The sequence below is a fragment of the Carcharodon carcharias genome, chromosome 26 (assembly GCF_017639515.1).
Source record: "Carcharodon carcharias isolate sCarCar2 chromosome 26, sCarCar2.pri, whole genome shotgun sequence".
In the NCBI taxonomy this organism is placed as follows: domain Eukaryota; kingdom Metazoa; phylum Chordata; class Chondrichthyes; order Lamniformes; family Lamnidae; genus Carcharodon; species Carcharodon carcharias.
The window spans coordinates 45,096,237-45,110,832 of NC_054492.1; the positions used below are offsets into that span (position 1 = coordinate 45,096,237).

Below are 14,596 nucleotides of genomic sequence, written 5' to 3' on the forward strand. Positions count from 1 at the left end.
AGTAAAGCTGTGTTCAGATGGCAAACTAGTAATGTGGTCTGTCATTTTTTAAATGCCCTCTCAGAAAAAACCTTGAGCACTCAACCTAAGCATTGGATTAAGTTGCAAATCCACTGATGAAATGCACTGTCTGCCCGAAGGCTGATATCCCCATTGCCCCTATCCTCACCAAGCTCCACTGGCTTCCTGTGTCCCAGTGAATAAACTTAGCAAAATTCCCTTTGTTACCAACAATTCCCTTCTTGGCCTCCCAAACCCCATGATCTCAACCAGCCCTATGGTCCTGTCTACACCCTCTGGTTCTCTAGCCTATCTCTCATTTCTTGTTACACTCAGTAGCTACTCAGCTATCTTGCCCCTGCCTTCTAGAATTTCCTCAACATCGCTGCCTGTATGTCTCTACTTGCCTTTACAAACCTCTGCAAGACACTTGTCTTTGTAAATTTCCCCCCACTCATGCTTTTTTTTTATTGCATCGTGTTCAATATCCATTCTATATCCATTCTTTGTATATAATCAGCATTACTGAGATGTAAGTTGCTGTTGCCCCACTTAAGTTCTTAATCTGTGTGTATATCACTGCAAAGAGAAAAAAATGAACTAAACCTCATTTTTCAGCTGGGAAGCTATGGTGACAGTGATATGTGCCATCTCTTGTTGCCCAGTAGCAGGAAGATGCTGTTGCAGTTGGGAAGCTACAAAATGAAAAATTATGAAACAGTGACTAAAAATGTTTTGTCTAAAATAAAATGCCCTTAAGTTCTGGTTGTTCTTTGAAACACAATTACTATTAAAAACAATTGATAGCAGCAAGATCTTTTTAAAAAAACTATTATAGTGCCAGGTCTGTGGTAAAAAATATTTTTGTTCAATCGGCATAGGCTTATGTTGTGCTTAATTTACCCCTAATTGTGAACGAATAAAGGTTTTAATAGAGAACATCAATGGTTTAATAGCAAAAATACTTTTTCTGTACAATTTTCATCCTTTTCTGTAGATGCTAACTTGTGCTTGGGGGTTGCACTTATGCACAAAAAATCCTCCAGTATCCTACCTAACTGCTCTTCAAGTGTGCGCCTAAATAATGAGGGCATCATAACAACCCTCAACCATGTTCTTGTCCACTGTCAAAATGTGCACTTACAATCAAGAATGTGCTCTTTCCTAACCCAGAGGTTCTGAGGCCCATCACAGCACCCAGGTTGTTCCATAGCTGATTTCTGCTGACGTAGAATTGACTAAGGATCAACTTGAGATCTTCTATTCTGTATAGCTTATCAGAACACTGAACAGTGCATTCCTCCACAGATCCATTTGTATCCCAAATGAAACAGGCTGTTCTTTGTGGAACTGTTGTGACTTTGTAAGATATTATTAAGTTTGAAAAACTTGACAAAATCACCTGTTTTAACATAAATTACCCAGAAACAGTTGGAACAATTAGTTGAATTGCTTAAGTTTCCCAAGCAGCTTCAAAGTGAATAAAACCGTAGCGATTAGCAGCAAGATTAGGGCTGACTGAAAACCAGGGAGGGAAATGAAGTTGGACAAGAGCTGAATAAACTAGCTTCAATTTTCCTAATATGTAGTTGGAAGTGATCCTAGTTCAAATGTGAATTGATGATATATTTTCGGTGTAATCGTACAGGTGGTCATAGCATTGAGTAGTGGAAGCCCTTAATAATATATGGTCAGGATTGTAGGTCGGTGTGCGGACATGATCGGCAGCCCCGGGAGCAGCGGGGGAACAGACCATCGCTCGCAATTGGCCCCCAATCGTGACTTCATGCTGGCTGGCCAATTAACGGCCAGCCAGTGTGAAGCGCGCACTGATATGATCAGCGCTGTCTGGTTTAGGGGCAAGAGGAGGGCAAGTGCTGAAGTCAGCACGACGTGGGGGAGCATGCAGGGGCAGGCTGTGCAGGGACAGGTGGAAGTCCAACCAAATAAAGACGTTTATATAGACAGGGACCACAGAGAAAGCATAAGGATGGAGTAGTCCACAGTGAACTTGTGGAGGATAAGAGGATGTCATGCAGCAAGGTTGTAATTGTAGAGGATGTCATTGGTAATGTTAATTTTATGTCTCAGTCAATGGGCAGAATAAAAGACAAACTGCTGGGATACAAATAGGTAATTGTGGGAAAGGTGAGCACATACTTGGGTTATAAGAAGTGGTGGAGCAGGGGTTTGACATTCATTTCTCAATCTATGATTATATATGTTAAGTAGATTTGATTTTGTATCTAAATCAGAATTATTAAATGCACTTGGTAGAATATGTACTTTATGTTCTCTGTGTTAAGATTTTTCTTCACCGTATAGATTATTTGGTCATGTTAGTTATTGCTTTTAATCTGTTCAGTCATGGAGTGCGGTAGTCTGTCTAACATTTTTACAACTCTTTAATATATAATTATGCTTGACATGTTTAAATTTCTACTTGAGACATTATAACTTTTCATTGGACATAGAAATTGTTTTGTGTTTTGTAGGCTTGTCTACATGCCACTTTGCCTGGGCCTTTCATTCTGAAGCTGAGGAGGAGCTGCTCAATATGATTCCTGCCATGCAGAAGGGAGATCCTCAGTGGTCTGAGCTGAAAGCCATGGGAGTAGGCTGGTGGGTTCGAAATATTAATACACTCCGCAAGACCATTGAGAAGGTATTCTAATTGTAACTACACTTTAGGGATTCACAAATAAGAGTACATAAGAATGGTGCATAAAAACATGCATTAGAATAAAATAGCAGTTCCATAAATTTTGGGTGCGAGGCACTGGGGCAAATATTACTAATGTGCTCGAGGATTCATCTGAAAGAGGATTTTGTTTTTGCAACTGGTCTGAATTTTTTTGCTTTATTGAGAGAAGTTTTGCACCAGTAAAATGTCAGCTGATAATTTTCAGATAAAAATAAAAATGCCATTATATTTCATGATACTTTGTCATTACCTCTCCACAACATGAACTAGTTGAATATAGGTCCTTCCATTATTGCACTCCGCTCTCATGGCATAAAAGCATAAGAAATAGGAGCAGGATTAGACCATACTGCCCCCTCAAACGTGCTCTGCTATTCAGTATATCATGGCCGATCTGATTTGGCCCTCAATTTCACTTTTCTGCCTGTTCCCATAACACTTGATTCACCTATATTTCAACAATTTGTCTTTCTTAACCTTGAACATACTCAATGACTCAACCTCCACAACTACCTTGGGTAGAGAATTCCAAAGATTCACAAACCTCTGAGAAGAAAATCCTCCTCATCTTTATCTTAAATGAGTGACCCTTCGTTCTGAAGCTATGGCCTGAATTTTTCCCTTGTCGGGCAGGCTCAGCGGGAGCAGTCGCGGAGCTGACCGCTGCCCGCGATCGGTTCAACACTGCAATGTCTCGTGGGCGGGCCAATTAAGGCCCGTCCAGAGTGGATTACAAGCAGTAGCGCTGAGCGCTACCTGTATGGGCGGTGGGAGGAGGGAGAGTCGAGTCCAGCGCTCATTCGCACATGCACGCAAAAGAGTGCTTCAATCTCCCTGAGGCATGGAGCTACCTCAGGGAGACTGAAGGGCTTTCTAAAGAAATTGTTAAAAACATTAAAAATTTAATGAAATATGTCCCCTCATGTGACTGCCTCTTGGCCTTTTCGCCTGCCCCCGCCAACCATTAGGTTGGACAGGCAGCATAAATTTGGAATTAATTAGTATGTTAATGACCATAATAGGCCTTTGAATTATCGGCAGGCGTGCAGCCAACTCCGGCACGTGCCCGCCGAACGAAATATCGTGAGACAGTGTGATGACATCAGGACTCATGCCTGACGTCAATGCGCAAAATATTACGTTCCAGTGTGTTGGGCCTGCCCCCACATGCCGAATGTAAAATCTTGGCCTATGCTTCCTAGTTCTAAATTCCCCCACAAAGGGAAACAGCATCTACCCTGCCAAGCCTTCTCAGAAAATTTTATGTTTCAATACCTCTCATTCTTCTAAATTCCAATGAGTATAGGTCCAACCTGCTCAAGCTTTCCTGAAAGGACAACCCCTTCATCCCAGGAATCAACCTATTTTTGAGGTTCTGCCTGGGTTTGTTAGTAAGTAGCTAATGTTTTTCTTTTGTAGAATTCTTGTTAAAATTTTATTCAGTGTAAAAAAAAAAAGTTAGATAGCATTTGCCAGTAAAACGGTTAACTGTTTTCATCGTTAACCTATTAATATATTTCTTTTAAGCAGCTTTGGACTTCCCTAATAGGCCGTACTTGTCCACTGAATTATGTGAAACAGAGCCTTATGGACCAAAATCTCAACTTTTTTTGATTTTAATTAATGTTGAGTTGCCTCATCTCAGTTGAGTGTCAGAAATGGAATTAAAGTCAGAGGATGGGAGAAAATAGCCTTTAATTACTGCAAATTACTAACAGTGAAAAGTGCACTTATTTTACTGGTTAAGTTTAATTGCAAACAAAATTAAGTTTAACCATGATTCCCACGATGATTGATTGAATAACCTGTTGCAGCTCACTGTCCAGACTCATAGATGAAAAATGCCATTTGGGCGCAATATTGGAGGACTGCCAGTGTCCGTAAATGATATCCTTGCATGAGTTGCTTCTTTCAGAAGAGAAAATTGAAAGAAAAACAGTATATCTGAGGGTTGTCAACACAGGAATTGTTTGACATTCTTTATCAGTGACATTTCAGACTGCACGATATACCTTTTTGTGTTTGTGGAATTATTTTTATAGGGTCATTACTAGTTTAATAATCAAATATAAAAAATGAATTAAAATTACTGCAGCATAGATGAACAGAAAACTCTTGACCTGTAATTCAGATGGGCGCGTAGGCTGCTAGTGTAAGGTCCCAGTAAATATAGTGACAGAGTGGTAATTAGACAGTAAATGGTGTATAGACCTATTACTAACCCATTTTCACCAGATAGGCCAAGTTAAAATCGGCACCCAACCCACGATTATTCATTGCACCCCATCTTGCACTGTTAACTAGTTCACCAGTTTAAAATCTTGTGCTCAAACCACTCTGTCATCACCATTCCCTATTTGTAACCTCCCAAAACCCACCCATTCACAAATACTGCATTCCCTGGCTCTGACCTCCTGTGTATTTCCCCTTTTTGTTCTATCATTGGAAGTTGTGCTTCCAGCTACTTGGGTTCCAAACTCCATTGTCTCACAACCTCCCTCTCCTCTTTAAAACCTCTTTGATCAAGTGTATTGGTCACCTTTATAAATTTCTGATTAACCTTTACAATTATGGAACTCCAATTTTCAGCATGCTCCTTACCTTTTCTCCTTACTGGAATTTATGTTGCACTTCTGTCTCTTCTAAATACCTCAAATTATTAATCTACAATTCTGTTTACCAACCTGCCTACAGATTTATGCTCAACTTCCTTTCCATTTATGGGCCAGCCCATAAATATGCTTCAAACAGTACGTGTGGCCAATCCATTGCTGTTGTCAGCTGAATAAAAAGGGATCCTGTTTAGGCCACTTGTCTGTTTAATCCCTTATGCTTTAGTGCTATGTTATCATCTCTAATTATTACTAGTACTCTTGCACCCTTAAAAGTGATATATCCATTTATATATCATTGCCAATCCTGACTCAGCTGCTATCGTGCTTTATTTGTAGCTGTTGTGTCACAATTTTCTATTTGAATCAATTATTCTAATTACCAATTGTACAGAATCGAGAGGACAGATTTTTTAAGTGTTTTATTTTCTCTTTTACCTTAGGTTGCAAAAGCTGCTTTCCAAAGAAACAACTCTGCAATGGATGCTGCTTTATTTTATCTTGCTATAAAGAAAAAGGCTGTACTCTGGGGCTTGTTCAGGTAAGTCCACTGGAAAAGATGCATGCTGAGGTAATTTAAGACACATGCAACATTGAAGTTTTCTCATTAACATCTATTGTCCCCTCAAGCTGTGTCTTTCATACAGTGCCAACCCTGATATTGAATATTGAAAATCATGAGCAATATACCTCTTGTGCAAAAACATCTTCCTTACGTAAACCCTAGTGATAAAGCTGTCTTTTTGTAGTTCTTCTATAACTGATTTGACTAAGTTGGTCTGAGAATTCTTTCACATTTAATGATGTCCTGCCCTTCATTTCATCAAAATTATTTTCTTTTAATATGGAAGGGTATTTTAGTTTTTCTTAACATCTGCTCAAACATTAGGATCCTCTCCTTAATTTAGTTAATTTGAAAGAATGAATATGTTTCTCATGTTGATGGTGCTGTCCCAAGCTTCCACCATGAACCCATGATGGGTGTTCAGACATCTGGGTAATTTTGGCACAGTTAACTTTAAACCCTCATTGATACTTACCATTGTGCTGGCTGCTTTTCATGCCCTCATACATGATCATCTTTCACAAAAGTTCCAGCCTTTGCTGTCCTTCAGCTAGCTTGATAGGACACTCTTTATACCAAAATTCTTTTTAATGTAATACTTTTCTACTGCTAAACAGAAGTTTCTTTTTATTGTTTTGGGCAAGATTCTCTGATGAAGGCATAAGTAAATCATGAAAAATTAATTGCTACTATATTTTTACCTCAAGTCAATGCTCCAAGGAGAGCATTAGAAGGACACTCAACATTTTGCCTTGAGTGGGTGATTGTCACCTCAGACTCAAGGCTACTGCAAGCCTGTTAAAGGAGGCTGGATTCAATAATGCCCTATATTCATTTTAGTTGTGGACTCAAAGCCTAAACATTTGGTATTAGTTTAGACTGAAGTTGTGGCATAGTTGTAAAATCAGAAAGTTGGTGGAAGAACAGGCTTTGGCATTTGTAATTCTGACATTTTAAACCTTGGGTTACTGCTTTGTGTATGCACCTTCAGAAAAGGTTTGGAATTATGTTTAAAGGAACTAATGTGCTGAGAAGTAAAAGGGTTTATGTTTGGTTAAAAAGTATTGAGGAATTAGGAAATGCCATATGTATTAAATTATTTATTTACACCAGTATTCATAAATCAAGATTGTCAACAGATACAGCTTGAGCCAAAATGGTCTTTGGGAATTTTATTATAAAAGCTGGGGTTTTCTTAATTGATTAGCACTTTTATCCCTTTAGACTAGGATTGAATTTTTACCATTGCAGCTACTTCATACCAGCTACAGTTCTTCTAAGATAGTTTTGCTGAGCTATCTGATTTTTAGTGCATCAGTAAAGATCTGGACCTTTTTTCTATCTTTTTATTCAATAAAACATCTTGATATTTAGTGTGGTTTTACTGGGCATAAACAACAGATAGAATGATACAATTTATGCAATACAGAAAACCATGTGCCAATACTGCTTACACACAACATCTTGAAAATATATCCAGGCATATGTTAAAGGGCATGGTTCCTGCAGAACCAATAAAATATACCAATCACTCGAAAGATGTTTCACACTACATAACGTTTGATGAATGAAGAGGAGTGTAAAAAGTTGATGATCTGCCTTTTCTTTATCCAATTACTAGCAATGATGCATATGTATAAATTTAGAAGGAATACGTTTCAAATTTGTGTTTTTTTTTTTCCCTAGATCTCAACATGATCAAAAGATGACAGAATTTTTCAAACATAATTTTAGTGAAGACAGATGGCGTAGAGCAGCTTTGAAAAATGCATTTGCTTTGCTGGGTAAACAACGTTTTGAAGAGTCTGCAGCGTTTTTTCTTTTGGCTGGTTCTTTAAAGGATGCTATTGAGGTAATGTTGCTCTTCCTTGTTCAAATCATAATTGACTTTTTTCAAAGCAGCATCTAGTCAAAACAGCAGCTTCATTTTTAATAATATTTAACTGCTGCAACTGATAACTATTTAGAGCTAAAGCTGTGAAGTGTTTTTCAGCTTTGCAAAAATATGTGTTTAACGGACTAAGATTATTAAACTAATAGATAACAGTATTTAAAGTTTCAGTGATATTTAATGTTAAGATCTTTGTTTTGTTTTTATTTTGGGGGGTGGTGGGGGGGGGAAGTACCATTTGCCTTATTTTTAATATCCAAAGATCAGAAGTGTTGCAGTGCAGAATATAAGAGCCCAAATCTTCTGACCTCCGGATCATTGGAGGTCGGACATATGCCCCAAAATGCATGTCAGGGCCCAGCAGAAGTCCTGAAGCGCAGACCTCTGTGGGAATTGCCATGGAAGTTTCAACTTCCGGTGGGCAATTCCCCTGCTCCTTGGGACCCTCCACGACTCGCTCCAACTCTTGAGCTGGAACAGGAGACTTCTGACGGGTTGAATGTACTTACCTGGATAGTTAGCCAGGAAATGTTAAACAGAAAAAACCTAGGCCAGGATTTTCCCCTCAGCGATTTGGGGGCGGGGCCCGCTCGCCATGGGGACAATGATGCGGGATGACATTGGGAGGAGCCCCCGACCTCATCCCTGTCCCTTTAAATATTCACGAAGGCGGGCGGACAGCGAAGTCAGCTGTCCGCCCACCGACCTGTCAATGGCCAATGAAGGCCATTGACAGGCTAATTAATAATATTAAACACCCTGCCCGGCCAACCTTAAGGCTGGCGGGCAGGCCAGGAGCCCCAGCGGACTGCAGATTATTAATGAAACTTCATCCACCGGCGGGATGAAGTTTCATGTCAGTTTTTTAAAACTCTAATAAATTTTGTGTTTATTATTAACATGTCCCATCTCATGTGACATTATCCCATGACTGGGACATGTTAATAATTTTAATATTTATCTATTTTTAGAGTTTACTTACCTCTCACGAATCTCCCTGGGACAGGACTTTGCCTCAGGGAGCAGTGCACACTTTGACAGATAGGGATTCCCTCCACCCCCCCGCACAGGAAGTACATAGCACTTCCTGTCGGACAGGCTGCTGGGTGGGCCTTAATTGGCATGCCCACTCAAAATGGCGGAGGGGTTCGCTTGAGCGCCCGCCCGCCGCTGAGCCAGTGGGGCCCGCCTGCCCATTGAAGTAAGAATTCTGCCTCTAGTCTAACTCGTGGATAGCTACACAACTGGCCGCCCCCCACCCCCCCACCCTACCCCTGCAATCACTCACACTGATCTCCCGTTTACCTACCCTGAGACCCCCCCTCCACCCCGGCAAGAAATGCAGAGCAACGTTGAGGTGGGGAAAAGGTTGAGCAGAGCAGCAACGTGACGATGGTTGCCCCCTCGGAAGAGCCGGGACAATATTTTTCCTGTACAATGATTTATAATTATTTACTCAGGGTTTATGCATGTTTTTATTGAATCTATTCAAAGACCGGGTTTTTGTCCATATCTTGACAGGTGTGTCTAGAAAAAATGGATGATATTCAATTGGCCATGGTTATTGCAAGATTGTATGAATCTGACTATGAAACATCCTCTACTTGTAAATCCATCCTTCATGAAAAAGTTCTTGGCTGTAAGGCAGATGGATCTGAATTTATACCAAGCCAACTGCATCCAGATCCATTTTTGCGAAGCATTGCACATTGGACTCTGAAGGATTACTCTAAAGCATTGGATACACTACTGGAACAACCTACAAAGGGTAGTGAAGAGCATCCAGGTATGAAGAATCAAGTGCAAAGTACACTACTCTTTGTTACCAGTCACTCAACCAACCTCGTATCTATGCTGCCTTTGTCCATTTTATTCCTTGGACTTTAATTTTTCTAACAACCCTGCAATGTGGCGCTCTATCTGCATATATTGGGTGATTTTTTTTTTGTATGTAGATTTTAGTGACATCCTAGAAATTGAGTCATATAGCACCCTTTGTTTAGGCACTAGGCACAACGCTCATTGCCCAATGTTCAGCACCATTTGCGACTCCTCTGATATTGAAGCAGCCTGTGTCCATTTGCAGTGGGGTCTGGGGCTGCATTTTACGGGGACCACCAGTGTGTTTTCGGTGAGGGGGCATGGAAAAAGGGTGGGTGCCTGCCTCACCACCTCCCCGCCCACTCCTGTGTTTACCCCCATAATATAGAGGGTGGGGGTGGGGGTCAGGGGAGGCCCCTGGGTGGGCACTGAAATCGGCAGCCTGCCTGTCATATTCAAATAAATAATCAAGGGTAAATTGGGCTTGTTAACAAGCCAGTTGACTCTGATAATATGCTGTCCAGGCCACACAGCAATTGGCGGGGACAGTTGGGCGGGGGTGTGCAGGCCGTTTTAAAAAATATATATAATTTTCAACGGCAGGAAAGAAGTTGGGAGTGGGGGCTGGAATACTATCATTGCAAATCGGGCAGCAGCCATTCCCACCACACCCTCCCACAACATAGTAACCCCCCTATCCTTCCTACCTGCCTGCTCCCATGAAACACACCATTCCCCCCACCCGCTACATCCAATTTCCTATTCTGCCCAAACTCTCCCTGCCCAAGACCTTTATTTAAAACTCTAGCACTGAAACAAATCTCCCTGAGGCACCCACATGCCACAGGGAACCTCTCAGGGAATTCCCCCCCACCACCTGTCCGCACAGGGAGCACTCAGCGCTTCCGGGCAAGCGTCACGCTGGCTGGGCCTTAATTGACCCTCCCATGTAAAATGGCGGCACATCCCCAATCGGGGGCACCGATCGGGTTCGCACCCATCCCCATACAACCCCCTGACGGGAGGAAATTTCTAGCCTATGACTACAAGATCAGGTCAGTGATTAGGAATTCTGTGGCAAGTAACTCACCACCTGACTCCCCAAAGCTTGTCGACTATCTACAAGGCACAAATCCAGAGTGTGATGGAACACTCTCCACTTGCCTGGTTGAGTGTAGCTCCAACAACATTCAAGGAGCTTGACACCACCCAGGACAAAGCAGTGCGCTTGATTGACACCCCATCGACCGCCTTAAAGGTTCACCCCTCCACCACCAACGCACAGTGACTGTAGTGTGTACCACCTACAAGTTGCACTGCAGCAACTCACCAACTTTCCTTTGACAGTACCTTCCATGCCTGTGACCACTACCGCTTAGAAGGACAAGGGCACCAGATGCATGGGAACACCACCACCTACAAGTTCCTTTCTGAGCCACACACCATCCCAACTTGGAATCATATTGTCGTTCCTTCACTATCAAGGGATCAAAACCCTGAAACTCCCTAACAGCAATGTGGATGTACCTACACCACATGGCCTCAGCAGTTCAAGAAGGCAGCTCACCACCACCACTACCTCAAGGGCAATTAGGGATGGCAATAATGCTGGTCTAGCCAGCGACGCCCATATCTCATGAACAATTAAATAAATAAGGCAGACTCCTTAGTCCCAAAACGGTAGGTTGGTAGCATGCAAAAATTCTGACTGCAAGTGCTCAGCTCCACCATATTTAGTAAAGACAAACAAAATGTCCATTAACTGTGTAAATTAGAGATCAAACACTTGCTTCAGGTCCCTGGCATGCAATACTGTTTTGCCTCGAAGCAGTCAGCACCATCATGGGCTACTCCTAGGGGAAAGCAGCCTTAAAGATCACATGCAAAACAAAAACACCGCTCGCTGCTGGTTCTGGCTCCCTACTCCGTGAAGGCCAATTCCTGGCTCTGGCACTACCCTCCCATCTCCCTTCTCCCAGACTCCGCCCCCAAACCTCCAGGCCCTAATCATGCGGGCCGCTGTTGGCTGGCGCTATCACCTCCCACCACTGATCACTCATCCCGAGATCCATATTCAGCCCCCTCCCACCCCACTACCCCCCAGCCTCTCGCCCAGCACAGAGATCAGCACCAACCCCTGCAAGACCATCACTTACTGTTGCGTTGTCAGCATTCCAAATTTTCCTCCATTTATCTGATTGGCGCTCCTCCTGCAGTGCCATCTCTATTGGAATAAAGTCCAAGGCTTAATATCTGGGGCTCCTTGGACCTCATCATTTGTGTGAAGGGTAACTGCAGTGCATGGTGGGTTGCTCCTGAATGTCAAGCTGATTATGTCTAGCCTTCTAACTCTAAATAGTAACCACTACAAACATGTTTTCCTGTTATGTTTCAGGAATCCTCATAAAATCTTGCAACCCAGTAGTGTTCAGCTTTTACAATTATCTTCGAGCCCACCCCTTACTGATGCGAAGACATTTTGTTTCCCCTGATGGCTCTTTGGCTACTTTAGGACTTGCAACAGAGAAAAGCAGTGAAGATGAAATCAACCTTATTGAGAGGAAGTTATTTTTCTCCACAGCAAATGCTCATTTTAAAGTTGGTTGTCCTGTCTTGGCTCTTGAGGTGCTGTCTAAAATACCAAAGGTCTTGACAAAAGCAAAAACATCCTTCAAAAGTGAAAACTCCAGGTTGCGTGCGCAAGGCCAAAATGGTGCTACAAAACATGGAGCAAGGACTGAAGATAATGGCTGGTCACAGACTGTAACAGGTTCTTCTGGTCTGGATTGGGGCACCAGTAATGCTGCTGGCTTTGATTGGAGTCAGCCAGTAGTGACATTTGCTGAAGAACCACTAAAACTTGAGTGGGATGGTGATAAAGAAGACGAATTTGAAGAGAAGGATGTCGGTGGATTGGTGATGAAAGACTCAGAAACAGAGCATATGGCTAACGATGAGAAAAAAGGTGTTCCTGAAGAGTCTCAAACTCTTTTGAAAGAGGATTCCACTTCTGACTCTCGGGTCGATGTAATAGCAGAACAGTTAAAATTCAGAGCATGCTTAAAAATTCTAATGACTGAACTTAGGACTTTGGCTACAGGGTATGAAGTAGATGGAGGGAAACTCCGATTTCAACTGTACAACTGGTTAGAAAAAGAGATCTATGCTATGCATCAAATCTGCAATTATAAAACTGAAGCTATAGACTCTGCTATTGAAATAGATAAAAAGACCAGTAGTTCATTTGACCAGGAAGAGTTAACTGAGAACATAGAAGGAGCTTCATATGAAAGACATCAGATTGATCGGCGGAGGCTGCAAGCAAAGCAAGAACATGCAGAAAGACGAAAATGGTGGCTGCGGAAAAATCAAGCTCTGCTTAGAGTGTTTCTAAGCTACTGCAGTTTGCATGGAGCTCAGGGTGGTGGTTTAGCCTCAGTCAGAATGGAACTTATATTTCTATTACAAGAATCACAACAGGTAATAGACTTAAGAGCTGTTCAGTAAATGAAGCAGAGTGAAATACAGCCACAAGGTTTTAACCTTGAAGCCCTACTAAAGTATTTGAAATAACATATTATACTCCAAGCCATTACACATTTTTCTCATATATACTGTGTAAAAGTGTGACTTTTTATTTTTCACTTTTTTTTGTTTTGCCCATGTATTCATTCCCCCTAAAGGAAAAAGAATAAGGCTGATTTTCCTGGCCTCCACTGACAGGAAAAGGGCAGTAGCATAAATTGCAGCACTGAGCATGCCTTCTTGTTCTCACTCCCAATCTTTCCACTACTATTTCTTACTCATTATGAAAATGAGCAGCCAGTACAGCTGCCTGTTTTATGTGGAAGCACACTTGTAAAATGCAAAGCTTCACACTCACAAACCCAGCCAATTACACCCCTCTTCCTCTAAATGCAGGTTTACAGCTTAGCTCTATGGAGGAGCTGTTGGATTACACCCTCCTCCTCCACGCCCTCCCTGGAATTGGGCACCTGCCAGTGAACGTTAATTCAGCTTTCGCAACTCACTAATATTAGGCAGATGAGTCCCATCCATCAAAATGGCTCTGAGGCCTTGCCAATTTGTGACATCATGAAATTCAGACCCATTGGGCTGAATTTTCCTGGTTGGGCTGCGACCCTGATGTTGGTCTCAATTCCAAGCCAGGAACTTGAAAATGGCTATGGCAGGACATTGGCCGCCTTAGACCGCAACCAATCAGGAAGCCACTCTGGGCCCCCCAATCCAATTAAAGCAGGCAGACAGACCAGAGAAGTGGGAGGTCCAGTGGGACGACCCTCTGTGATGCCTGGCTGGCAGCCCCACTGGGAGAGGTGGGGTGCTGCTGAGGCAGATAGGAAACAACAAGTGCACCTCAAAATGGAGATGCTCTCTGCAGCATTGGGACAAATTAAGAATCACACGTGACCATATATATCAGGTTATCAGTGTAGATGTTGCATCTCAGTGAATCCATGCTGGCGTGATTTAAGTGAGGCGTCAATGGCCACTCCTGCCAAGACACCGCCTCCAAGGAAGATCCCAGAGGCATGTTCACTGCCTGCAAGTGGGTCCTTAATTGGGCTAATTAGCTACCTGCTGCTACCAGATAGCCAGTGCCAAGGTGACCCTGCCTCTGGTAAAACCTGCGCGCTACTTTCAGAATTTGCTCCTGGCCTCACCAGCAGATCTGCCTCCAAAGAGCTGGGAAAATTCAACCCACTATCTCTCCTGTGGTATATAGCTATATTCTTACAATGTCTGTTTAAAGAATAAGCATCCATTGATATAGAGGGAAACACCCATGACACTGTTGTGTCCTAATATGATGTCAGGGTCCAGCACTGCATCCTGCAGAGCCTTTGTGCTACTGTGACATCTCTTGAAGGTAAATTTACCATCTTGATCCCTGCCATGATCTCCCAGTAAAGCATCTTCGCGCAGATAGCACTGATTTCCCTCAACTCCAGCCAACAATCTCCTTTTCAGATACATCTGGA

At 42.4% G+C, this 14,596-nt stretch overlaps 1 protein-coding gene across 4 annotated transcripts in view; it reads left to right on the forward strand.

The window, feature by feature from the left end:
- The window catches only part of dmxl2 (Dmx-like 2), a 166,324-nt gene that overhangs the window by 93,935 nt on the left and 57,793 nt on the right, over positions 1–14,596 (forward strand). For all 4 annotated transcript variants that reach the window (XM_041175389.1, XM_041175390.1, XM_041175391.1 and 1 more), the window contains exons 20-24: positions 2,496–2,665; positions 5,760–5,857; positions 7,568–7,733; positions 9,294–9,558; positions 11,989–13,073. In XM_041175389.1, the coding sequence (XP_041031323.1) occupies positions 2,496–2,665; positions 5,760–5,857; positions 7,568–7,733; positions 9,294–9,558; positions 11,989–13,073 (1,784 nt within the window). The remainder of the gene's footprint in view (positions 1–2,495; positions 2,666–5,759; positions 5,858–7,567; positions 7,734–9,293; positions 9,559–11,988; positions 13,074–14,596) is intronic.